The sequence below is a fragment of the Peromyscus eremicus genome, chromosome 5 (assembly GCF_949786415.1).
Source record: "Peromyscus eremicus chromosome 5, PerEre_H2_v1, whole genome shotgun sequence".
Classification (NCBI taxonomy): Eukaryota; Metazoa; Chordata; class Mammalia; order Rodentia; family Cricetidae; genus Peromyscus; species Peromyscus eremicus.
This window is the reverse complement of record NC_081420.1, coordinates 42,362,641-42,387,536: the sequence shown is the minus strand read 5'-3', so window position 1 is coordinate 42,387,536 and position 24,896 is coordinate 42,362,641. Positions and strand designations below refer to the sequence as shown.

The window sequence follows — 24,896 nt, the reverse complement described above, 5'->3', positions numbered from 1 at the left end:
CTTTCTGCCCTAGCGGCTGCTTACTAAAGCTTATTTTCACTGCTCTCTGCTGCCAACAGGAAACGCAGCGGCAGTGATGCCCCTAGCATCCTGAAGGGCATCGCGATTTAAAGAGTTTGGGGCAGAGAAGAGGGAATGTGCTGAGAAGGGACACATTTCTCCAAAATGTGCAGCTTTCAACCCACAAACCCTCAGTAGGGCGGTTTTAAGGGGTCCAGGGGGGAAGCAAAGGTGCAGCAGTTTCTCTGGCTGCTGTAACTTGTTTCTTGGCAAAATTGTGACCTTTTTTTTCTGTTTTTCTCTTTTGTTTTCAAACAAATTTAAAGTGTCATGATGGGTCCTGAAGAAATGACACTAATTACTGTTGTGGTCACTCGGCAGTTCCCAGTCTCAGGCCTTTACACTGCCTCGAAGTCACAATTCAGTGAGACTTCACTCTCTGTCCGTACATGGCAAAGCTTCAAGTCTAGAGGTTTGTGTACCTCGGGGTTTACATCTGTGTGAACAAATTGGGGTTGTGTTTAAGGAATGATAGGATTAATATTATACAATCAAGACAAGATAGGGAAGTTTTCTTTTAAAGACCCTTGCTTTAGAATTTGATTTACATTTGCACTTAATAGCAAATATGAAGAAGAGTGGGGCAGCAGGAAGTGGTTGGAGGTGTTCCTAAGTGAGGGCAAGTGAACCACGGGTCCAGTATTGGAGTTTAAGCATCAGAAGGGCATTCTGGAGCCAGGTCACTCAGGGCTTTAAAAGCTGGTAAGTGTTTTGTTATTAATATTGAGAACTGTGGGAGCCACCAGCCCATAAAAAGCCAGAGAGGAGCCTCATAAGGAATGTGCATTAGAAAGCTTGCTCCTCCCATGGCACAGGGAGAATATGCAGGTCCAGACAGAGTGGCAGGGTGTCAGGAAAGAAGCTGCTATGCATAATACAGGCCAGAGAACCTGGCTGAGTCAAGGAAATGGGGATGGATAGTGTGAAATGGAGCTTGGAAATAAAGAGCAAGATTTCAGTTTGAGGCAGAGGTTTCTGATTGGGGTAAAAGGACATTCAGTTGGAGAAAGGAAGGAAGCTAAATTCTAGTTCGGTTAGTTGGCTTTGAGATGACTGTGGGATATTCATGTAGAGATAACCAAAGACAGTTCTGTATAACATGAGAATGTGGTACCAATTTTAAATTTGGAAGCCCAGAGCACACACATAATCACTGGACCCAGAAAGGAGGAGGGGGTTCATGGGATTTGAGGTGCCTGGGTAGATGGTTCCTGCCTCCCTCTCTCCAGGGGACATTCACCAAGAAACTCTCCAGTCCTAAGTTTCAAAAGTGCCAAGGTTGAGGAAACCTGGAGCAGAGTGGAGAGTTGGGAGTAAGAAGAGGGCTGAGGGCACAGTCCTGGAGAGCAGCAGGCATTTAGGAGGAAAGAGAAGTAAGCACAGGGGGACCAAAAGGGAGTCCCTCCAGAGAAGGACTCATCTAGAGGACAATGGCTTTAGTGCTAAAGCTAGAGTCACAGCCTTTTTGGAGGGCAGGGAGAGGGAGAACATTAGACTGTTTCCTGAGTCCCTCCACTGCTCTCTGTATTACACAGTCTATAGAACACAGGGACAGACAGTAGGCCTGCTAGGGTTACAAACAGCATGGAAGACAGCTTCCCCAGGCTGAGGGTGAACTTTAGCTCTACCCCTCTGCCTCCCAATACCTGTCTTAACCTTTTCCTTCATTTCGTGTTTTCTTTCTGTGTTGGGATGAACCTAGGGCCTCACCCATGGTAGGTAAGAGCTCTACCTCTGAACTATATTCTTGGCCCTCTCTTTCTTAAAGAGTAGGTAATCAGGGAATATCAGGGAAGCCCATGAAACGTTGAGGTGAGGTGGTGAGGGGCCCGCGTAGTTAAATATGCAACAAGTTTAAATTGGCTGCCTAAGAGGGAGCCCTCTCCAAGTGTGCCGTCCCCTAACAGCTCAGAGGAAAGTGGCGGGAAGTTCTGCTCCTTCTCTCTTTTGCTCCCATTAGAAAGTTAATCTGGAAATCTTTGTTGCTCAGTGAGGGGTTTAGACTTGGGATTTCACTACTGGAAAAGGCTTGAGATGTCATTTGGACCACTCCCTCTGCTTGGTATTTTCCTAGCTTGGTTTGGCATCTTTGGAACTTGAGATCTATTCTGTAGGAAACCAGAACACCTATTTCGATTGGCCTGGAGGCACTCTGGGCAGCTTCCAAATAGTATCAGAACTCATAGGCAAATTAATGTCTTGAAAGTGCTTGTCCCCATACCTTACCCAATAAAGAGGACAAAAGCAGTTGTGTTTTATTTTGTTTTGTTCCATTTTTGTCCAGCTGTTTTAATCCTCAGCCAGATTCACAACTAAGCTAACTTATGGGTTTCAGCTTTGGAGAGGCAAAAGAGCTTCCTTAGTTCAACCAAAGCTTTTAAGATTAACATTCAGAGAACACGTTTTCTTATTGTTAATGATGACAGCAAATTTACAACAGAAGCCTTGCTATCTGACTGTCAGACATTTGATATAAACTTGCATCAATAACACCTCTTTCTGGGAATAGTGAGGCCAGTGCTGATTTTGCTGCCTCTTTCTAATGCAAAGAAGAGGAAAAGTAAACATGTACACTTGCCTTCCAAAGCTAGTGGATTCTTACTCAAGAAAGATAGTCTGTAATTTATCAAAGACCAGACTGTTGGTTTGGGGAAAAAAAAATCTTTCAGAATGTGGTGTCTCAAGTTGTCTTTGTTTCCTCCTGGCTTTTACTTATATTGGGCTCAGGAATTAGTGTTTAGGGAAAGGAAGCAATCAGAGAAACTTCTCTAACCCAAAGATGCTCTTGCACCCCTGGGCAGTTCTAAGTTCCTGGAGCAGGCACAAACCAAATGCCTGGTAAAACTTGAGCCAGAACTAAGCCCAGTGGCCATAAAACAACATCAGTAGCAACAACAGCAACAACAAACCCCACACAACCGGGGGCGGGTTGGCGGAGGCTTATATAATTTGTCCCTTGGTGCCGGTTCCAACACCTACTTCGCTGGGCTTTCTGGGCTCCACACTCCGCTCACTACTTGGCACCTCTCTCGCCCCCTACCGGAACGAAAAAGCAAATGTTTCTAAATTAAAGGGCGCAACCGGGTCATGTTGCTCCAACTTTGTACTTAGGGAAACTATGAGGCCGACTGAGCCAAGAGTGTTGTGTTCTCTCTCTTCAAACTCTTCCCTGCACCGCCTTGTATCGGACGTCCCAAATGACTGAACGCAAGGTGTTCCTTTTGTTGATCGGAAGAAAAAAGGACTAGCCACCCTAAAAAGGGAGGGACTTTGGGGGGGGGGGGGGATGCAAGATTGCAGCCCTTGACTGCCCAGCGGCAGAGATGATGTCACCGCTTCTGCACGAGAGGCTGGGGGTGGAGCAGCGGAGCCGGGAGCCGACTCTGCGCTTGCTGCTGCCAAGGCTGCTGAGCCCACGTCAGGGGACGAGTCTGGATAAATAGGGTCCCGCAATGGCCGTGTCCGGCTGCGCTCCGAGCTGCGGAGTCCGAGACTGGAGCTTCCTGCGCGGGTCGGTGCTCTGGAGGCTGAGTGCTGGCGCTGCTGGTGCTCCGAGCGCCCAGGGGCAATCTGCGCCCAGACCCCAGAACTCCCCATCAGTGCGGCCCAGCAGGAAAGTTCACCCGCTGCTCCTAGGTGAAGAGATAGCAGGAGCAGGGGGGCTGGAAGAGAAGGGTCCTTCCTGCCAGCAGCAGCGGGGGAGGACAGTGCCATGCTCCTCTCCATCCTGGTGGCTCTGTGCCTGTGGCTGCGCCTGGCGCTGGGCGTGCGCGGCGCACCCTGCGAGGCTGTGCGCATCCCCATGTGCCGGCACATGCCCTGGAACATCACCCGGATGCCCAACCACCTGCACCACAGCACGCAGGAGAACGCCATCCTGGCCATCGAGCAGTACGAGGAGCTGGTGGATGTGAACTGCAGCTCTGTGCTGCGCTTCTTCCTCTGCGCCATGTACGCACCCATCTGTACCCTGGAGTTCTTGCACGACCCCATCAAGCCCTGCAAGTCTGTGTGCCAGCGCGCACGCGACGACTGCGAGCCTCTCATGAAGATGTACAACCACAGCTGGCCAGAGAGTCTGGCCTGTGACGAGCTGCCCGTCTATGACCGTGGAGTATGCATCTCTCCCGAGGCCATAGTCACTGACCTTCCTGAAGGTAAGGCAAGAGGAGGTATCCCGGGAGGCCAAGAGAGTCCAGGGGCTGACACAATCACGTGAGAACCAGGTGGCCTCACGTACAGCTGACCAGCTCCGGTCCCATCCCAGTTCACTGTGCCTTGAGGAAGGTGAAAGACAGGGAAGATTCTTCACAGGGATTTCTCAAGGTAGGGAGGGAATAAAGTTGCTTGGGGGTAAACCATTTAAGTGTTTTTGTTTAAGGCAGATAGCAGAAACAATAGCCCTGGCAAACAGATACTGCTGTGGGTGTGGGTCCGACGTTAAGCCTGCATCCTTCACCTTACCTAATGCTTGAATCAGCCCCACCATGTGGTGGTTAATAGGCTCTCACTTAGTGCTGATTGGAAGTTCTTTCTCAAAGAGCAATGGTAATTCTCACTCGCCTCCAAGGGTAAAGTTTGTGAGTGTAGTTGCCCTGGATATTGGATAAACTCCACTCTGTTCCTCTGTTGTGGTCACTGAGCCCAGTACTGTGTAGCATGTTGGCTAATCACTGTGTTACTTCCTGCTTTTCTCTTTTCTGCTATTTTACTGGTTTTGTTGGAAGGAGCACTCTGAATTCATGTCTTGAAATGAAACCTGAGAACAGTGTTGCATTATTTTACTGAGGCTTCTCCTAAGTCAGATCATCTGCTGTTTAAAGAGACTGGGTCCAGGATGTGATTCAAAGGGGCTGGTGTGATTTATGGAGTCTTGCTTTAAACTCCTCTTTTTCTAAGAATATTAGAAAAAATGAAAATTAGACAATTGTTTAAATCTCATAAATGCCTTGAAGTTATGCTTAGTAATGCAGCTTCGCAGGGCAGTTAGAGGTGGCAATGTGGAAATAGTCTGGTTGTTCTGATGGGAGAACTGTTAACTTGTTAACTTGGAGCAACAGTATCAAGATGGCTGGGGTGGGGTGGGGATGAGATTGATCCAGATTGGTGTCAAGGGTGTTCCTTCACATCAAGTTCTGTTTGAGTAAGCAAATTCTTGGCTCACAGACTTCTTTCTGGGGCGTTGTGAGAAAAGTAGGTGACAATTGCAGGCTATTTCTGCAGTGGTAATATTGTGTTGGATGTTTGTGTTGGCTTGTAGCCTCTGATGATTCCTTATTCAATCTAGATGAGGGACACAGTCGTTGACTACACCCCCTTGGCCCTGTTTGTGTTCCAGATGTGAAGTGGATAGACATCACACCAGATATGATGATGCAGGAAAGGCCCTTTGATGCTGACTGTAAACGCCTGAGCCCTGGTGAGTTCCGTCCTCAGGCGCCCCTTGCTTTGTGCCAGAGTGACGTCTCTTTCCCACTTCCCATGTATTTTGTCTCTCTTTTAGATCGGTGCAAGTGCAAAAAGGTGAAGCCAACTTTGGCAACGTACCTGAGCAAAAACTACAGCTACGGTAAGTCTTCTGACAATGGCATTTGCTTTGGGGACTTGGCATAACAAGGCAGGGAAATCACATCAGCCTGGATGTACTAGTCAAGGAAAGGAGATGATGGATTTTGTTGCTGTTGTTGTTGTTAATTATATGGTTTCTGGAACTCTCAACAACAACTATAAAGCTTCTTGCTTTTCTGGATAAATCAAAGAAAAAACAAAATAAACCACACATGTAGAAATGGACTCAGTGAAAACTGCTGTGCACGAAGAGGCAGGGGCCACTGTTCTCTTCCTCAGTTGTCTCACTGCAGGAAGGGTGAGGGTTCAGATCAGGATTTGACTATCTGAAGACCAGAGGATGAAGACCTGACCATGTGTCTTTTTCCTCATCCACAGCTACAGATGCACACGTTAACCCTCCTCTCTTTTACTTGAACAAACCATTTAGTACTTCCTCCAAAGGAAAAAAAAACAAACCAGTCATGGTATTTTAAAAGTTTTAAGTATTTTTAATTCTACTGTCATCATTTGGAATTAAATTTAATTGTGTTCTTTTAAAATATGTACTTGAGATCTGAGGCAATTCAATTGCTTGCACCAGCACGTACATGTATCCATCTACACGTCACACACACACACCCATACCCCCACTATATATATATAGTACATGAAAAGAAGAAAAAATAAAAACAAGTGTCTATCTGAGCTATTTAATATTTTGTTGCATTTCTTAAATTATTTCTCCTAAAATAACAAGGACAAAAAAGTAACAGGAAGAGTGTAGTTTCTTTATCAGCTTGGTTTTCGTATTTTAACTGAAATAGTGTGTCAGTAAGAAGCTTTAGATTATTTACCACATAAGAAAGTAGGGAGATACAAAACTCTGTAAAAATAACCTGCAGTTCAGCTGTCAGATTCGAGAGTCACAAATAACCACTGTGGGCAGTTCAACAACAGAGAATTTCATTTTCTCCCAAGTAGCTTTTGTTTCTTCTTGAAACGTGTTCCATGCAGATGTTGTCTTAATCTTGTCTGCTTTGTTCCTTGTCTGCCAAGATCCAGCCCATGGCTCTAACCAGAGGCTATCTAATCCTACCATGGAGTGCCATGGAGTGCCACCTCTGGAGTGCCATGATTTGGAGCCACCTTGGCGATTAGCTGTTCAGTTGATACATGTTTGGCTCTTCCTTAAGCCAGCTTACTAGGGTGGAATCCAAAACAGACCTGTGTTGGGCTGATCAGCAACTCCACTAGAAGTACTAAATAGCCAGGATCCAAAGAATCTGGAACTTAAAATTTGATCAGAGGTGGTGACCTGAACATCCTCCTGTAATAGCAATCTCATCTCCACTCACCCTGGGTCTTCTCTGTCGGTTTGTGAAATTAATGAACTGAGAACAGCAGCTTTCAGAGATTTCTTGCAGTTGGAAAATATTATTGTTAGGTCTCAGGCTGTCTAAATATTCAGAAATGAGTTCAACTTGGACTGTAGGAAGATTTTTGGTGGTTAGATAAACGCCGGCATTCTGTGGGACCTGGCAGTTATGACTAATGATTTTTTTTTCTGTAAAAGAAATTCAAACCTAAGATGGGTGGCTGAAGGAATACAAGCTTTACCTTGACTTCCAAATCTGATCCTATGACCATCTTCTAACTCATAAGAGGGAAAGTAGAAACAGATAAAAATGTTTACGTGGAAGTTTGGGTGACCTATAAATCCAGGCTAATGCTGGCCTTCTAATTCCCTTTTCATTTTGCGATGTGAATCATGAATTCTCAGACAATGATGACAAAGTAGGATGCTTTGCATTTAGCAGTGTGGACTTTCTGACTGCACCGGGGCTGCTTGGACATGACCATAATTGCAGGAGTCACACTATAAGAGAGACTCTGGATCTGACCTTAAAACACTGTCTCTAGTTTCCCCCCCGAAGACTTCGATAAAAACAGTTACTTGGGTTTTCAATTTCAGTTATCCACGCCAAAATCAAAGCCATCCAGAGGAGTGGCTGCAATGAAGTAACAACAGTGGTGGATGTGAAAGAGATCTTCAAGTCTTCCTCGCCCATACCTCGAACACAAGTCCCCCTCATCACGAATTCCTCCTGCCAGTGTCCACATATCCTGCCCCATCAAGATGTCCTCATTATGTGCTATGAGTGGCGTTCGAGGTAGGTTCCAGGGAGCAGAGGAATTGCATGTGGAGCGCAAATCTCATTAGCAGTCATGGTTTTACAGAACAAAGCAATACTAGTTGTCATTTAAAACGTATTGTAGTATATGTCTCCTCTGGGATGCTGTATTTCCTAAATAGTTTATTCGTTATCTGAATTCTAAATTCTAAATTTCTTCTAGTTAAGAGAATGAGGAAAATGTAGAAAAAATATTTAAATAGAATCTTTAAAAACCTATTTCAGAATCCATTAGGTGATTTAAAATACATCAACAAGTAATTTTTTTTTTGAGTAAGAGCAGTTGTTTTCAAGTCATTGTGTCAGTCTCAGCATGAAGAGGTCTGAATTTTAAGGTACCGTGAAGTAGCTTAGAGGCTAACCAGTAGCCATCTTAGACTAAAGTTCTATGTGCTTTCCTAATCTATACTTTGAAGTACCTTTCATAGAAGATTACACACACACAAACACACACAGAAACTTTAAGACAGTTTCTGAAACAGAGAATATATAATGTCAAATTAAGTCATTACAAAGCAAAGTATAATTGAATAAACACACACATACCTCTAGTGGGGACTGCTCATCTACTCACTTCTTTCCCTAGTCATTTTTTCATACATCAGTACATTTCCTGGAATATAGGATTGAACTTCTCAGCTCATTTCCTAGGACAGACCCCCAAACTTGCAGTAATGTTATCTAGGAAAAAAAATCACACAATTTTATATAACATCCCCCTTTTTCATTCTCTGGTATTCACGCTTATATGCCACTTCTTGATAAAGCCCAAGACTCCATTCCTCTAAACTTAAAAAGCAAACGCATCTTTTGAAAATGTCATCATTTCAAGGCCTGGTTTTGTATTCCTTCAGTTGTTGACCCCCTCCCATGGCACTGCACGTTCTTAGATTTTGAGCCATCCTTCTACTTACAACTGCCTCTTTCAAGAAGTGGTCAGTGCTTCTAGATTCATTGATTCATTATGTTTATATGTGCTGTAGCAATGCAGGGTTCATTTGGGGACACACTAGGTTATTAGTCTTTCAGTTCTTTCTGGGCAGATGAGTGGATTATAGACTCATCCAGTGCAACTATTTTTTGGATGACTGGGATTTATATAAAGAAGATTTTGAAAGTAATTAGAGATCTATATTATGAAGAAACACACAACTGGTGTACTGGTGTACAGTTACTACTGTGTAGTTAAGAACAGACATACAAATAAAACAAAGGAAATACTTTCCCTTATTTATCTCCAGTGCTGAAGATTGTTCCTAGGGCCTTGAGCGCTCAGTGAGCCAAGCTCTCTATGGCATAGTTAAGTCTTCAGCCCTCAGTTTACTTTTTATTTTAAGACAGTGTCATACAGGCAGACCTTGAACTCCTTCTGTAGCCCAAGCAGACCTCAGACTTGCAACCTTCCTGCATCAGTCTCTGTTCCAAAGAGAAGGAAATATAGGCATGTGAGAAACAGACCCAGATAATGGAAATATTTTTGAAAATAATTAAAATAAATAAAAGAATATTTTATGATGGAAATGTAATAAAACAATAGCATATGAATGTATTAGTTACAAATATATTTGTTTAGAAAAATAGCCTGTTTTTTCACTGTATTAAAAAACAAATTTAAATTTAAAATAGATTAAGTTGGTGAACATTTTAAAACCATGGTCAAAAAGGACAAAATTAGATGGTTAGAAACATGACACTTGAAATGCAAAGTACTTTATAAGCACAAAACCAATGCAAGAAATTGCAAAGGAAAATGTCAGTGAACATTTTGACTGGATGATGTTATGTGCACAACAGTCACAAAAGCAAATAGAAAATGGCATGCTTCTGTAATGGATATGATGAACATGGAGATATTATTGTCTAAAATTACCATTTAAAGTGTTATGAACATAATGCATAAATCCACATAGAAAATTTCCATAAGTGCAAACAGTAAATAAACATTAAAACTTACCTTTATATTTCCCAAGCTCAAATAAACAGAAGGTTTTATACTTTTATTTAGTATTTTAATGTTAGTGAACTAGATGAAAATCAAGCTATTTGTAAAATGATTGGTACTCTATTAAAAACGCCTTTTTAAAGATTTATTTATTTTTACTTTATGTGTGTGGCTGTTTTGCCACCTGTATGTCTATGCATCATATGTGTGGCATTTCCATGGAGCACAGAAGAGGGCATTATATCCATTGGAACTGGAGTTAACAGCTGTTTGTTCACCTCAGTGTTGTGCTGGGAACCAAACTCAGATCTTCGGCAAGAGCAGCCAGTTCTCTTAACCATTGCACCAGTTCTCAAAACATAAAAACAGAAAGCCCCTTTTGGCCCAGAACCCATCTAAAGGAAACAATAACCCAGTGCACACTATTCTGTTCAAGGATATTCAACACAATAAGAGTAATGAGAGTAGAGTATAGCTAAGTGGATATCCATAGTTGTACTATATATAGGTTATAGTTTATTTTGTGTCTTCTAATCATCCCAGAAAACAAACATAACAATGAAAAGAAATGTAAAGTATGGTTTATATATGCAGTGTGATCAGAAAAACATATAGGAACAAGAAAAAATCCATAAATTATTAATAGTAGATATATAGGTTATGGGGATAAGAGTTATTTGAAAACAAGTATGATCTTCTGTATTGGTAAATGTTTTACTTTTATAATCAAAATTTAATTACCAAGAAATTTACTTTTTTTTCTAGGATGATGCTTCTTGAAAATTGTTTAGTTGAAAAATGGAGAGATCAACTTAGTAGAAGGTCCATAGTAAGTATAATTAACAAAATGGTGGGCATGGGTAGAAATGACTGTAAGAAAATTCTACAAATTGGGTGTTTTCCCATACTGTCTTTCCCCCAAGCTCTCACAAGAGCCAGTAATGGCAAGAACACCTGTCTTTTGAATCTGCAGTTGAGAATCACATCTAATATACTTGGAATTATTATCAGAAACTGTTATCCAACTTTACAGTTGATGCAGTTGTACTCAAATTTAAGGCACCAGTTATTTCCAGGTTAAATTAGGCATTGTTTTTGCTTTATTGTATTACAATTTAGTTAATACAGTAAATGGCATAAAAATTCAGTATTCATATAAAAATTAACATATATCTATAGATATGCAAATACTTCTAAAATGCATACCACAACTAACCATACTATACTGCATTTAAAATAATGTAAGCTCTGTCTCTAAATAATCATAAGCAAAAGTAATTCATTTGTGGCCAAATGCATAATCTTAATGGTAATATCACTCCCATATTGATAATTACGTTAGAGTTAGAATATTCTCCCCACCCCAGATGAATATCATCTGCAATTAAAAATGCTAACTAGTTTGGAACTTTTAAAGCACCCTTGCTCCTCAAAATAAATTCAGTCATTGAGGAGAATTTATATTTTAGTTTCAAAACAGAAATCATTCCTGTCCAGTTTTTCAGTTTGGATGAATAAGAATTAACGTAGGCAGAAAACAGCTAAACACTGAGCATGCCTGTAAAACAGAACCAAACGCTACTGTGTTAGACCTGTGCTAAAACTCCCATCAGAGACTGGCGAGCTACTCAGCAAGTGTGTTCACTGTAATGAGATACAATATTCTAGAAAACTGTATTGCTGGTTCCCAAGACAAAAATATAATTGAAAAAAATTAGTGGAGAAAGGAATTCAACCTCTGACCTCCCACACATATGTGCACATACACACCAAAATAAAAAAAAAATACATGCATACATACATACCACAACTTTGCTCTCAGGGAAGCTTGGTTAACCATAAGATAACTCATTCCCCAGTGGTCTGGGCACTTTAGTGAGTTACAGCAGCTCCCCTTTGAAGCATGATCCTAATTAGTCTTATCAATAAAACCCAAGAGTCAAATATCAGGGTAATAACCTGAAAGATCAGAGAAGCAGAGTAGCTAGGCCACTAGAGACTTCTTACCTCTGTGAATCCTCAGACAGAAAGGGGGTCTGTCTCCTGTCTCCACTCGCCTTATATTCTTGTCTCCACCTCCCTAGTGCTGGGATTAAAGGCGTGCACCACCACTGCCTGGCTCTGTTTCTCTTTGAACCAGTCTAATGGTTCAATCTAGTGTAGCCCAGAGTGGCCTTGAATGTCTGATCTCCCTGCTTCCTTCTCCCAAGTGCTGGGATTAAAGGTGTGTGCTACCACTGCCTGGTGGCTAGCTCCACCCTCTCATCTCTAGGCAAGCTTTATTTGTCAGAACAGAAACAAAATATCATACAGCACCCTTTATCTGCCTCTCTGTACCTCATGTTTTGGTTTTTGTTTGTTTTTTCCTGCAGTTAATCACAGTTCAAAAATACAAACCAATAAAATAAGACATTTTGAGGGAGACCACATTTATTATAGTAAATGGATACAATAATTTTGTTCTTGATATCATTATCTTTTGCTGTGCCTAACATGCTAGTTAAACCTTACCATAGGTACAGATATACAACAAAAGCCACAGCATCTAGACAGCACAGTGCTGTGCAAGGTCAGCATTATGCACATGGTGTCTTGGAAGATCCATTGAAGAAGGGGAACTACTAGTTTTGATTTCCTTTGGATGTAGGCAATTACTTCAATGTAGTGGATCACTGGCTTTGCAGGAAGAGTACATAGATTGCTGCTTTTAGTGATGGCAATGTTATGTTAGAATGCTTTGCTGTGTGGAGATACTGTATTCTGAGGCTGGCCATCAGAAGCACACAAGTGAGGGGCTTGAGCTCTAGAAACAGCTAGAGGACTTTGAATGCTGGCAATAACTTTTAGTGGCCCTGTGGACCTCTGCAAATAACCTCTGTGTACTTGTTTACTGGTCGTAACAATGGTGCCCAGAAGGTCTGTGTGAGCTTCAAAGGAATGAGTTGAGTATTTAAACTTCTTTGCATATGGAGCACTTTGCAGTCACTGGATGCATAAGTGCCCAGCACAGGGAATCGATAATCATTGCCGCAATATCACAGTGGAACTGCCCTAATGCGAAACCCCCTGGGTCAGTTCTCCTATCGGTTGAGCAGCATAAAAGGGTGACAGGAATTTGATAGTTACATTTACAAATTGCCTCCCAGCAGTGGGAAGAGAGGCTCCGTGAACAGCAGAGAACAGTTCAGGACAAGAAGCGAACAGCCAGCCGCACCAGCCGCAGTAACCCCCCCAAGCCAAAGGGAAAGCCACCCGCCCCCAAAACTGCCAGCCCTAAGAAGAACATCAAAGCTAGAAGTGCCCCCAAGAAACCGAACCTGAAGAAAAGTACAAACTAATTACTTTCCACGATGGAGCCACACTTACAGGATGAGGCGGTAGGTACTGCCTGGGACAGCCTACGGAAGGCCACGCACCACTTGCCTTAAGGGCTCACTGCAGTTCTCTTCATAGACACGTCTTGCGGCACTTTTTTTTTTTTTTTTTTTTTTATGATAGCTTCAGTTCTTTCTTTATGCCACGCAGCCGTGTTGGGGGTCCGTCCTCTGGTGTGGACGGCGCAAGAAGGAAAGCTGCTCTACAGGTTTTTGCATTCAGAGGGGCCTGGGTGTTTACTCTGTATGACCGTCCCATGATGGGAAATGTGCTTCTGTTTTGAGGGTTTGACCTAATATGTACATTGTAAGGTCCATGTAATATGTCAAACAAAACAGTCTTTTGACAAAAAAAAAAAAAAAAAAAAAATTTCCTTTGATTTCTGTTAGGAAATTAGTGATCTATTAAGTGTGATTGTAAATATGCTTTTGACAAAGGCAGGAGAATGATGCTTAAAAGATCTTCGTGTGTTGTCTGCAGAAAGATTTTTCTGATGAATGGGGTTTTGAGAAATTTTAGAGATACGGGAAATAGTTACGTGTGTTTGTCAGACTTTCAACGCTGTCTTTAGCTAGACACTTGGAAAACTCAGCTAACGATGACCAATAAAGAGGAGAGGCCAACTGGCGCTGCCTGTGTTCTCATCTGGTTGCCGCCACACTATGCTGAAGATGCTCTGATCAAAACGCTTTTCACCAGTGTCCTGGGTGATGCACCACAAACAGGAATGCTTCTTTTCCCCCTTTATAACTCAGGCACCATGTAGGGCTGGGGCACTCATCTCACGCCTGGGACATCTTAGTACTTCCAATCACAAATAGGGCAGGATATTCTCTGTGCATTTGCTGGTCCTCACAGCCCTGTCTGTGGAGCTGTAGTGGCTGGGATGCCCAACCTGGATCATAGTGTGCTACGCCATAGGCACCACACTCACTGCTTTCTTGGTACTGGGAGCCGAGGCCACTTTGCTACCCACTGCACATGGAATTAGCAGAACAATATGAAAGCTGAAGACTTAGATTTACCATTGTCTCTGCTTGTCAGAGGACAGATGAGTCACATATCACATCATAGTCATTGAGACCTAGACACTGAGACGAACTTAGCAGGGGCAAGAGGAGAAACAGGTTCTAATCAAGAGGTATTGAGTAGACATCAATTGCCTTCTGAAGGCTTAGCGTTGCTTGCATTGTGATCCTAAGCTGAAGAAACACAAGAGCATCAATAAAATACAAATTATGTGATCCCGCTGTTGACACATTAACTCTTAAGGAAATCCTGATGGGTATTTCATATAGCACCTGAACTCTAAGATCTCTGGACAAGTCCTTAAGCACAGTTGATAGCCTATGCAGCCTGTTCACACAGAGGATTGATTGACAGAGGACACTTAGAAATGGAACTCATCACACTGCAGCAAAGGAGGAAAAATACTTCAGTAAAGATATTTTAAGTACAGCACCCCTCCCCTGGGCTCCTTTACCAGAGGCCAGGCTGGCCCTAGGGACCTCAGGTAAGATACCACTCACTACCTGCTAACACCCCTTAAAGCCTGCCTAAAAACCCCAGACTGCACCGCAAGCCCTGTGCTCCATATTCAGGCAAATACCTTTGGCAGAAGACTTCCGCTTTACAGGAGGCGAGGGCAGATCTAGGGACCAAAGCATCCCCTCCTCCAGGTTCTATATCTTGGCCCACACCTCTGGCTTCTTTACCAGAGGTCAAACTGGTCCTAGAAATCCCAGGTAAGATATCACCCACCATGTACTAACACTTCTTAAAGCCGGCCCAACAATCCCAGACTGCACCACCTCCCCTGGGCTACATATTCTAGCAAACAATTCAAGTAAAAGACTTCTGCTTTACCTGAGGCCAGGTGAATACTAGGGACCCAAGGTAAAACACTGCCCATAGCCAGCTAACCTAAAGCTGGCCTAACAGCCTCCAAGGGCACCCCCTCCCTGGAGCTCCACATCCCAACACACAACCTTGGCAGAAAATTTCTTCTTTACGGGAGGCATGCTACTAGGAATCCCTGAGACCAAACAGGTTCCCAGAACCCCAGAGGCCACAAAGATACTTGGAACTTCAGAGGCAATGTTGGCATGCAAAACCCAGAGGTCCTGTAGGCCACAAAAATCATCCACTGGAGAACACCTCACTGGACCTGAAGAGTTGCTAGTCAGAAGAACAACTAGCCACTTAGGCCAGAAGTCCAGAGAGGGAACAGAAACCAAGGAACAACACACCCATCCAAAACAAAGACAAACTTGGGAACCAACACCTAGACCTATAATCATCCCAAACCTAGATGCCTAAACGCCAGTGTAAGAACACAATCAAGAATAGGAAGAGCAATATGGCACCACCAGAGCCTAGCTATCCTACAACAGCAGGACCTGATCAATCCAACATAGGAGAAGCACAAGAAAAAGTCCTTAAAACCAACTTTATGAAGATGATAGTTCCTTAAAGAGGAAATGAAAAATCGTCCCCTAAAGAATGCCAAGAGAGCCAACAAAAAAGCAAACTAACAGGTGAAGGAAACTGTTCAAGACCTGAAAATGGAAATAGAAGCAAAAAACAAAAATACCCACAAACATAGGAAATTCTGGAAATGGAAAAATCTGGATAAGCAAACAGGAACTACAGACATTGAAGACATGATAGGAAAAATAGATTTGGTCAAAGAAAATGTTAAATCTAAAAAATTCCTTACACAAAACATCTAGGAAATCTGGGATACCATGAAAAGACCAAACATAAGAATAATAGAATAGAAGAAGAATCCTAACTTGAAGGCACAGAAAATATGTTCAACAAAATCATAGAAGAAAATCTTCCCAACCTAAAGAAGGACATGCCTATAAAGATACAGGAAGCTTACAGAACACCAAATAAATTGGACCAGGAAAAAAAGTTCCCATACCACATAATAATCAAAACGCTAAACACACAGAACAAAGAAAGATTAAAAGCTGCAAAAGAAAAAGACCAAGTAACATATAAAGGCAGCCCTATTAGAATTAATGCCTGACTTCTCAATGAAAACTCTAAAAAATCAAAAGGACCTGGATAGGTGGCTTGCAGACAGATGCCAGCCCAGACTACTATACACAGCAAAACTTTCAATCATCATAGATGAAGAAAACATGGTATTTCATGACAAAGTCAAATTTAAACAATATCCATCCACCAATCCAGCCCTACAAAAGGTACTAGAAGGAAAACTCCAACCCAAGGAGATTAATTACACCCACAAAAACACATGCAATAAATAACCTCATACCAGCAAAACCAAAAGAAAGGAAACACACACACACCACCACCGCCGCCACTGCTGCCACCGCCACCACCACCACTACCACCAACAACAAAATAACAGGAATTACTAATAATTGTTCATTGACATATCTCAACATCAATGGACTCAATTCCCCAATAAAAAGACACAGGTTAACAGAATAGATAGGAAAATATGATCCATCCTTCTGCTGCATACAAGAAACATACTTCAACACAAAAGAAAGACATTACCACAGAGTAAAGGATTGGAAAAAGATTTTCTAGTCAAATGGACCCAAGAAGAAAGCTGGTGTAGTACACTTCCAACTAAAATTAATCAGAAGAGATGGAGACGGATATTGTGTATTCATCAAAGGAAAAATCCACCAAGAAGACATTGCAATATTTAACATCTTCAAAAAATGCAAGGACACCCACATTTGTAAAAGAAACATTCCTAAAGCTTAAATCATGTATCAAACCTCACACATTTATTGTGGGAGACTTCAATAACCTACTCTCACCAATGGACAGGTTATCCAGACAGAAACTAAACAGAGAAATAATGGAGCTAACAGAGGTTATGACTCAAATGGATCTAACAGATATCTACAAAACATTTTACCCAAACACAAAAGAATATACCTTCTTCTCAGCACCTCATGGAACATTTTCCAAAACTGACCAAATTACTTGGTCACAAAGCAAGTTTCAACAGATACAAGGAAACTGAAATAACCTCCTGTACCTCATGAGACCACTATGGATTAAAGCTGGATTTCAACAACAGAAAGAACAGGAAGCCTGCAAACTCATGGAAACTGAACAGCTCATTTCTGAATCAACACTGGGTCAAGGAAGAAATAAAGAAAGCAATTAAAAAGTTCCTAGAATTTGATGAAAATGAATGTACAACATACCCAAACTTATGGGACACAATGAAAGCAGTGCTAAGAGAAAATTTTGTATCACTAAGTGTCATCATAAAGAAATTAGAGAAATCTCATACTAGCAACTTAACAGCACACCTGAAAGCTCTAGAACAAAAAGAAGTAAACTCACCTAGGAGGAGTAGACAACAAGAAATAATCAAAATGAGGGCTGAAATCAATAAAAAACAAAACAATACAAAGAATCAATGAAACAAAGAGCTGGTTCTTTGAGAAAATCAACAAGATAAGCAAACACTTATACAAACTAAATAAAAGGCAGGGAGAGAATATTCAAATTTTAAAAATCAGAAAAGAAAAGGGGAATATAACAAAAGACACTGAGGAAATTCAGAGAATCATTAGATCATACTTCAAAAACCTGTGCTGCACAAAATTGGAAAATCTAAAAGAAATGAATCATTTTCTGGATAGATATCACTTACCAAAGTTCAATCAATATCAAGTAAACAACTTAAATAGACCTATAACTCCTAAGGAAATAAAAGCAGTCATTAAAAGTCTCCCAGCCAAAAAAAAAAGTCCAGGGACAGATAGTTTTAGCACAGAATTCTACCAAACTTTCAAGAAAGAGATAATACCAATACTCTTCAAATTATTCCACAAAATAGAAACATAAGGAACACTGCCAAATTCTTTTTATGAGGCCACAGTCACCCTAATATGCAAACCACACAAAGACTCAAGGAAATATCCTTGAAAGTATTGGCACAGGAGATAACTTCCTGAACAGAACACTAATCACAAAAGCACTGAGATCAACAAGTAATTAGTAATGGAACCTCATGAAACTGAAAAGCTTCTGTAAGGCAAAAATATACTGTCAAAAGGTCAAAACAGCAGCCTACAGAATGGGAAAAGATATTTACCAACCTCACAGCTGACAGGAGCTGATCTCCAAAATGTGTAAAGAATTAAAGAAACTAGACATCAGCAAACCAAATAACCCAATTTAAAAAATAGATACTGATCTAAACAGAGAATTCTCAACAGAGAGATTTCAAATGACTGAGAAACACCTAAAGAATTGTTCAACATCTTTATCCATCAAGGAAATGCAGATCAAAATGACTCTGAGATTCCTTCTTATGCCTGTCAGAATGGCTAAAATAAAAAACACAAATGACAACTCATGCTGGAAAGGATATGGAGCAAGGTGAAAACTCCTCCATTGCTGGTGGGAATGCAAACTTGTACAGCCACTTTGGAAATGAATATGGTGGTTTCTCAGAAAATTGGAAAGCAATCTACTTCAACACCCAACTGTACCACTCCTGGGTCATATAACCAATGGATGCTCCACCATACCCAAAGGACACTTGCTCAACTATGTTCATAACAGCTTTATTTGTAATAGCCAGAAACTGGAAACTACCTAGATGTCCATCAATCAAAGAATAAATAAAGGAAATATGGTACATTTCTATAATGGAATATAACCCATCTGTTAAAAATAATGGCACCATGAAATTTGCCAGCAAATGGATGGATCTAGAAAAAAAATCATCCTGAGTGAGGTAACCTAGACTGAGAAAGACATCCCCCACCAGAACAAAGCTGTAGGCATTACCTGGCTCTGACAGCAGGTTACCTTTCTTTTCAGAACTGTGATACTTCCAAGTATTGCCTGGCTTCTAATGGCCAGGATACCTTTCCCTCCAGAGCTGTAATACCTACAGGTATAGCCTGGCTTCTGATGACCAGGATACCTTTCCCCCCAGAGCTGTAACATGTGTATACACTGCACTGTCAGGGATATTATTTTGCTCCAAAGACAATTGGAGGCTTGATGTCCTGCTTTGGTCTTAACAAGGTTTTCTATACTCTCTACAATCAAACTAATGTCTATTCTTCTCAGTCTCACATAAGCTGACCAAGATCAGGCCTTCACTCTAAGCTCCATGCCTCTAACTCTTCTTGAATCACACCTACCCTACCAATGACTGTATTCAATGAAGACTGGCCACTAAGCTACATCATGAGCCTCTTCCTAAGAGGACAAAAACAAGTAGCAAGGCTCTGAGCCTCCATTTTTGTGGAGACTGCACAAAAGGTAGGGCCACCCAAAGGAGCAACCATAGAAACACTCAGGACCCCAGAAAAGTCAGTGGAGGTACCAACACACACCTCCAACTCTGCCTGTGACTCCATCCTCCTACTCCTAAGCCCCTGCAGTGCCTTACAAAGTGCCTTTACAAGTAAGCAAAGCAAGCCCAAAACATTAGCTTTGATTCCTAGAGTTCTCTATATAACAATAAAATGTGCTTTTCTCTACAATTCTCCCAGCCCACCCCAAGCCTCTGAAAGGATTTTGCTACCAAAATCAGAAGAAATAGCTACACGCGCGCGCACACACACACACACACACACACACACACACACACACACACACACACACACCTCCTGGGCATCAACAAAGATGCCATAATGTTCTGGATGTCTATGTCTTTCCTGAAACTAGTATGTCAGTCTTGCTATGAGAAAACAAAGGAATCCCACGTCTTAACCTTGCCCAGTTTTCTCTGCTTGGAAATGACAGAAGACTGAACAATTAAAAACTGCTCAAGCTCAAATATTTTAGGCTGCTATACAAAAATAAATAAGAGAGCACAGTAGATAAATATAAATCAATAAATATTTGCTCTAATCTACCCTGCTAAAATCTCCCCCAAATGTATAATGCAGACTACTGAGGAAGTGCAGAGTCTAGTCACCCTTTATGACAGGCATAATTCCTGTTGAGGAAGGATCTCAGAAGACCTCTCCTCTCCTGTCCTGGTCCCTCCAAGGAAACTGGGAAAGAAAAAGGCTGGGCACTAGGTGTGGGCTAGCAACATACATTGACCCAAAAGCCATTAATCACCACCCATTCATGGAATCCACTCAGAACCATGATGCTCTCTGATGACCAGTCACCAAATCAAGAAAAAAAATTCATTTCTCCTTATTGTTCACTTTCTTTCCCTAATTCCTGCAGACTTTCTGGCTTCTTAGAAGACTCTTACCTCTTACCATATTACCTCTTCCTGGTTGGTGGCTTAAACACTGAGAGAGCCACCACTTCCATTCAGGGTGCAGAAGGATATGGTAGAGAAAATTCTGAGCACAGGAGTAGGTTTGGAACTGCGTTACTTCTGCAAGACTACTAGACCCAAAGCAGGGCATTTGGAAGACACGATCTTCCACAGTAAGAAGGGTAAAAGCCTTAGTTTCATTGTTGGTCAAAGTTCAAAGGTGAAGTATTTGTGTCATTGGTCTCATTGTGTCATTGGGGTAGATATACCCCAACATACACACACTCCTAACCAGACTATCAAACATATGCCCACACCCAGCATATAAACATTTTGATCATGCTACTGACTGTGTGGGTTGTATCCCACCAATTTCCTTTGTAGTCATTGAAAGAAGAGCAGAAACAGTTCCCAGCAATATGAGAGTGCTGTTGGCCTCCAAGAAAAGCCAATAGGAGAACAGTCTGAGCAGTAAATAGACATCGTGTCCTTTCTGAGCCCTGGAGACATTACAGTACAGCTGCCACCTAGTGGCCATCTGAAAGCTGTTTCCAGCATCTGGTTAGATAGTATTAGTACCAGAATTCCCTGTAGGAACCTTAGAACAGTTAGCCAAATTTATTACAAAGTCCACCAGCCCTGGCATCCCACTTTTGCATTACATCCCAGAATCAGGTACAGGAATCATCTGCTGTGGGAGAGCTAGTGAAGACCACACATTAGATCACTGAGAGTCTCTAAATACTACCCCAGTATTTCAGGTAGATTTGCCCTCAAAATCCCCAGGAAATGCTTAAGCAAGCAGCCCATTATGACATGTGGTAGAGAAGTGGTCCACTCCTGAAAAAGAATGTAGTCTCTAAACTCTACTCTTTTTTGTTAGAGTTATAGTCCAGAGGTCAAATGTACTCGAACACCTCAGTTAACCACATCAGTTGGAGGGTCCAAGGCACATAGCCTAATCCCATAGCAAAAGAAACTCTGCCCTTAGCCTATGGTGATATTTTATCTGTGTCCACCAATAAAGTTTATCTGAGGATCAGAGAAAAAAGCCAGCCAGTATAGTAAACATAGAAGTCAGGCAGTGGTAGCATACACCTTTAATCCTATCACTAGGCACTAGGGAGGCAGGGATCTGTCTGGATCTCTGTGAGTTCAAGGCCACACTGGGAACAGAGCCAGGCGTGGTGGCACATGCCTTAAATTCCAACACTAGTTAACCATAGAGGTCTGGAGGTCTGTACAGACAGACAGAAAGTGACAGAGCTGGGCAGGAAGAGGAAATGATGTATCTGGGCGGAGAGAAGAAATGTGTTGGCAGAACAGAAAGGCATATAGGTGTGGGTATACAGGAAGTAGGTCTCTTTGGAAGCTGCGGAGTTGGTGAGGTGAGGTTAGCTGTGGCTTTTCCTATTCTTCTGATCTCTCAGGTTTTAACCCTGATATCTGGTTCCAGGTTTTTTATTTAATAAGACCTTTTAAGATTCATGTTACATTAGCCCTTCTTTGACCCATGTTCAGAAGGAAGCTGTCGTAGTATGGCTTTCATGGTGAAGAGGTAAAGACCCAAGTGTGGAATCCATCTAGCTCTCATGGTAAAGACCCAAGTGTGGACTTCATCTGGCTCTCATGGTGAAGACTCAAGTGTAGAGTTTATCTGGCTCTCATGATAAAGACCCAAGTGTGGAGTCCATTTGGCTCTCATGGTGAAGACCCAAGTGTGGAGTTCATCTGGCTCTCATGGTGAAGACCCAAGTGTGGAGTTCATCTGGCTCTCATGGTGAAGAATCAAGAGTGGATCTGTCTGTAGATCACTAGGAGAAGGGAAGCACCAAGATCTGGCTGCAGAGGTACAGAAAGTCCCCAACATGGAAGCCCTGATAGAGGACAGCTCCCTAACACTCAGGAGAATGAAGCAGTAGGATTTTGGGTTTGAGGCTAGTTTGGGCTATATAGTGAGAACCTGTCTATAAAAACAAAACAAAAACAAAAGAGCAAACACAATATTCTCTAGAGAGAGAAAAATAATTAGTGTGACAGGGAGTTTAAAATCCACTCGTGTTGCAAGGAAAAGCTTATAGAAAGTGTGTATGTTGGGGGTGTAAAAACATGCATGCAACAGAGGGCTATAAAATCTCTACAGTTGGTTCTGGTTGCTGTCCTAGCAGTCAAACTGTAGAAACAAGAGGAATAAAAGTTTAAGGCCAGACTAGGCTTAATGGAGAGTTTCAGCACAGCCTAAGCTGCATATTAAGATCTTGTCTCACAACAACACAATGGTTTTCTGTAGTGGATAGCTGTTCTTGAAACACTGCCCTTACAGATGTAGCAGGTAACTGTCCTAACTACCTAAGATCTTGAAGTCCCTGCCCCTGGGGCATGGCTCAGGGCTACCCTTAAGACCTGAGACACACATAGGCTGCTCTTCTGTCCCTGGTGGGACTTGGATGCTGGGACAGTCTCAGGTGGAAGAACTGTGTAGAACCCTGTCTCACCTTTCCAGGACCCCACGACAATTCTGTCTTGTGAGTTTTCCTTTCTTAATAAATCCTTTTGCCCTTTAAGCAGACTCCATGGATTTCTCGCTTTAGTTTTCTTTTTCTTTGCCCCAATATTCCCATTCACACACTCAAAGGAAATAATTTGTGCCCAAAAGCTAAGTAGTCAATGAGCAATCTCATTGCATCCCTAGAGCTCAGAATCTCTATGGAACACTATAGGAGTGGGGGGGGGGGGTCGGGGGGACGGGGTTCAAGCACTGCACCAGTCCAGTTATGATAGGAAGGGATTGAAGCTTTCAATTTTCCAATAAAGGCAACCAAAGAAGACCTGATTCATTGCAAAGGCTCAGCCAACAGATCTTCCCAAATGGATCGGGTATGAGCCAGGAGGGCAAAAGAAGACTCTGGAAAAAGCTGCTTGAGATGCTAAGCCCGATACAGTTCTATTTACACAGCTGGTGAGAAGGGAAGAGAGCAATCAAAACATTTCGAAAGTTATAAAAATTCAAGTCAAAATCCAATGGTGAACTGGCGACATGAGACTTGTACTCATGGAAGACACGGGGGCTAATAACACAGAGCAGGCACAAGGGAGGGCACACAGCCTATGTGGCCTTTTTTTTTTTTTACAGTAATTAGATGAATTTTATTTATTAAAATATACAGTTGTGTATTACATAACACTATTTTAACCAAGAAATTTTGTATATCCAATGGTAGTCCCATGACATTACAGTGCATAGAGACTGTTCCAATTAGTGTAAGGACAATCTAAGAGATTCTCATAGTACCTAAACCATCCAATCCCTGGGGTTTTCAGTCTTTTGCCAACTGAACTCCCTTCCCCCTAGCTGGAGTCCTCTCAAGGCCCTTTCCTAAGAGCAGGACCCAAGGCCAGCATAGATATTACAGGGATCCCAAAAGCAGTGTGGCTCCAAAGACAAGGTCACATTTCAGTCCTGCAACAACAATGAGGGGGTTGCAGAATACAAGAAGCATGGGGGAGTGGGTTCACTTCCCTATTAGAAAGTGAGCAAGCTGGAAGCCACCTGACCCACAGACGATGTCTGCTCATATCAGCTCATGCTATTGACCAGCCTGGTCATGGCTTCTGCTGGAGACATCCCTATTCCTCCCTCAGATAGTCTTCTATTCCTCAGGAACATTCTGCGCCTTTGGCTTTAACTCTAATTAGTTCAGCTTGAACCTATTGGGATGCCCAGAGCCCTCTCCCTCTCCTCTCCTTACACTGCACAGTCAGGTATGCTGAGGCTAATAGGGAGCACCTCAGGCTATTGCTAGTGACACAAGTGTCCTGCCCAGCATCCCCTGGCTTCACCCTGAAGATGATCAGTGTCCTGTCAATCAGGGTCTGCACACTAAGTTCAAGTCACTGCATGACGGACAAGCAGGTAAAGTGAAATCAAGCCTGCTGCTGGACTCCTTCAAATCCTTGACCTCCACTAAAATTGAGGCTGCATTTTCACTATGCCCTCTCTCCAGGGACTCCAATCCTGACACAGTGCTAAGCTTTAGCTTCTCTCCATGACTCCTTCAGTCCTGGGGTCTCCACTGTTACTGAGGCTGCATATTCACTAGTGGTCTCTCTTGGCCTCTCATAGTGCTGCCCTGCATGACCTGTTCAATCCTGAAGCTCTCCTGTCACCAAAACTCATGCACATCACCAAGTTTGACTGCCAGCTTGAGATGCAGCATTGATTGGTCCTCCCTAGATGACAGCTCTGTGCTGACCCTGAGGAAATACTTCCAGAATATTTCAACTCAGTGATGCTGCTCTCCTGCTAATCACACTGGGTTTTTCATCCCCAGGTAACCAGCAACAATCATCCCTGTAAAGCAGAGGTGTTGCCCCAATGGTGCTGGGCTCCTGCTAATCATAACTGATTCTTCAGCCCCAGCAGATCAGAAACTGCTGTACCCACATGTGAAACAGGAAAATGCCCCTCAGTGAAGGTCGAGTCCATGTGTCAGCAGTGGAGAGCAAGCTCATGCCAGAAAGGACTCTC

The 24,896-nt window shown here is 42.4% G+C and overlaps 1 protein-coding gene across 1 annotated transcript; it reads left to right on the top strand.

Annotated features, from left to right (window-relative positions):
- Nucleotides 1-3,772: 3,772 nt before the first annotated feature.
- Nucleotides 3,773-13,206, top strand: Sfrp4 (secreted frizzled related protein 4). Its single transcript, XM_059262394.1, has 6 exons — nt 3,773-4,217; nt 5,399-5,479; nt 5,564-5,629; nt 7,583-7,781; nt 10,510-10,573; nt 12,891-13,206. The coding sequence occupies exons 1-6, from the start codon at nt 3,773-3,775 to the stop codon at nt 13,080-13,082; spliced, it is 1,047 nt and encodes a 348-aa protein (XP_059118377.1). The 3' UTR covers nt 13,083-13,206.
- Nucleotides 13,207-24,896: the final 11,690 nt, after the last annotated feature.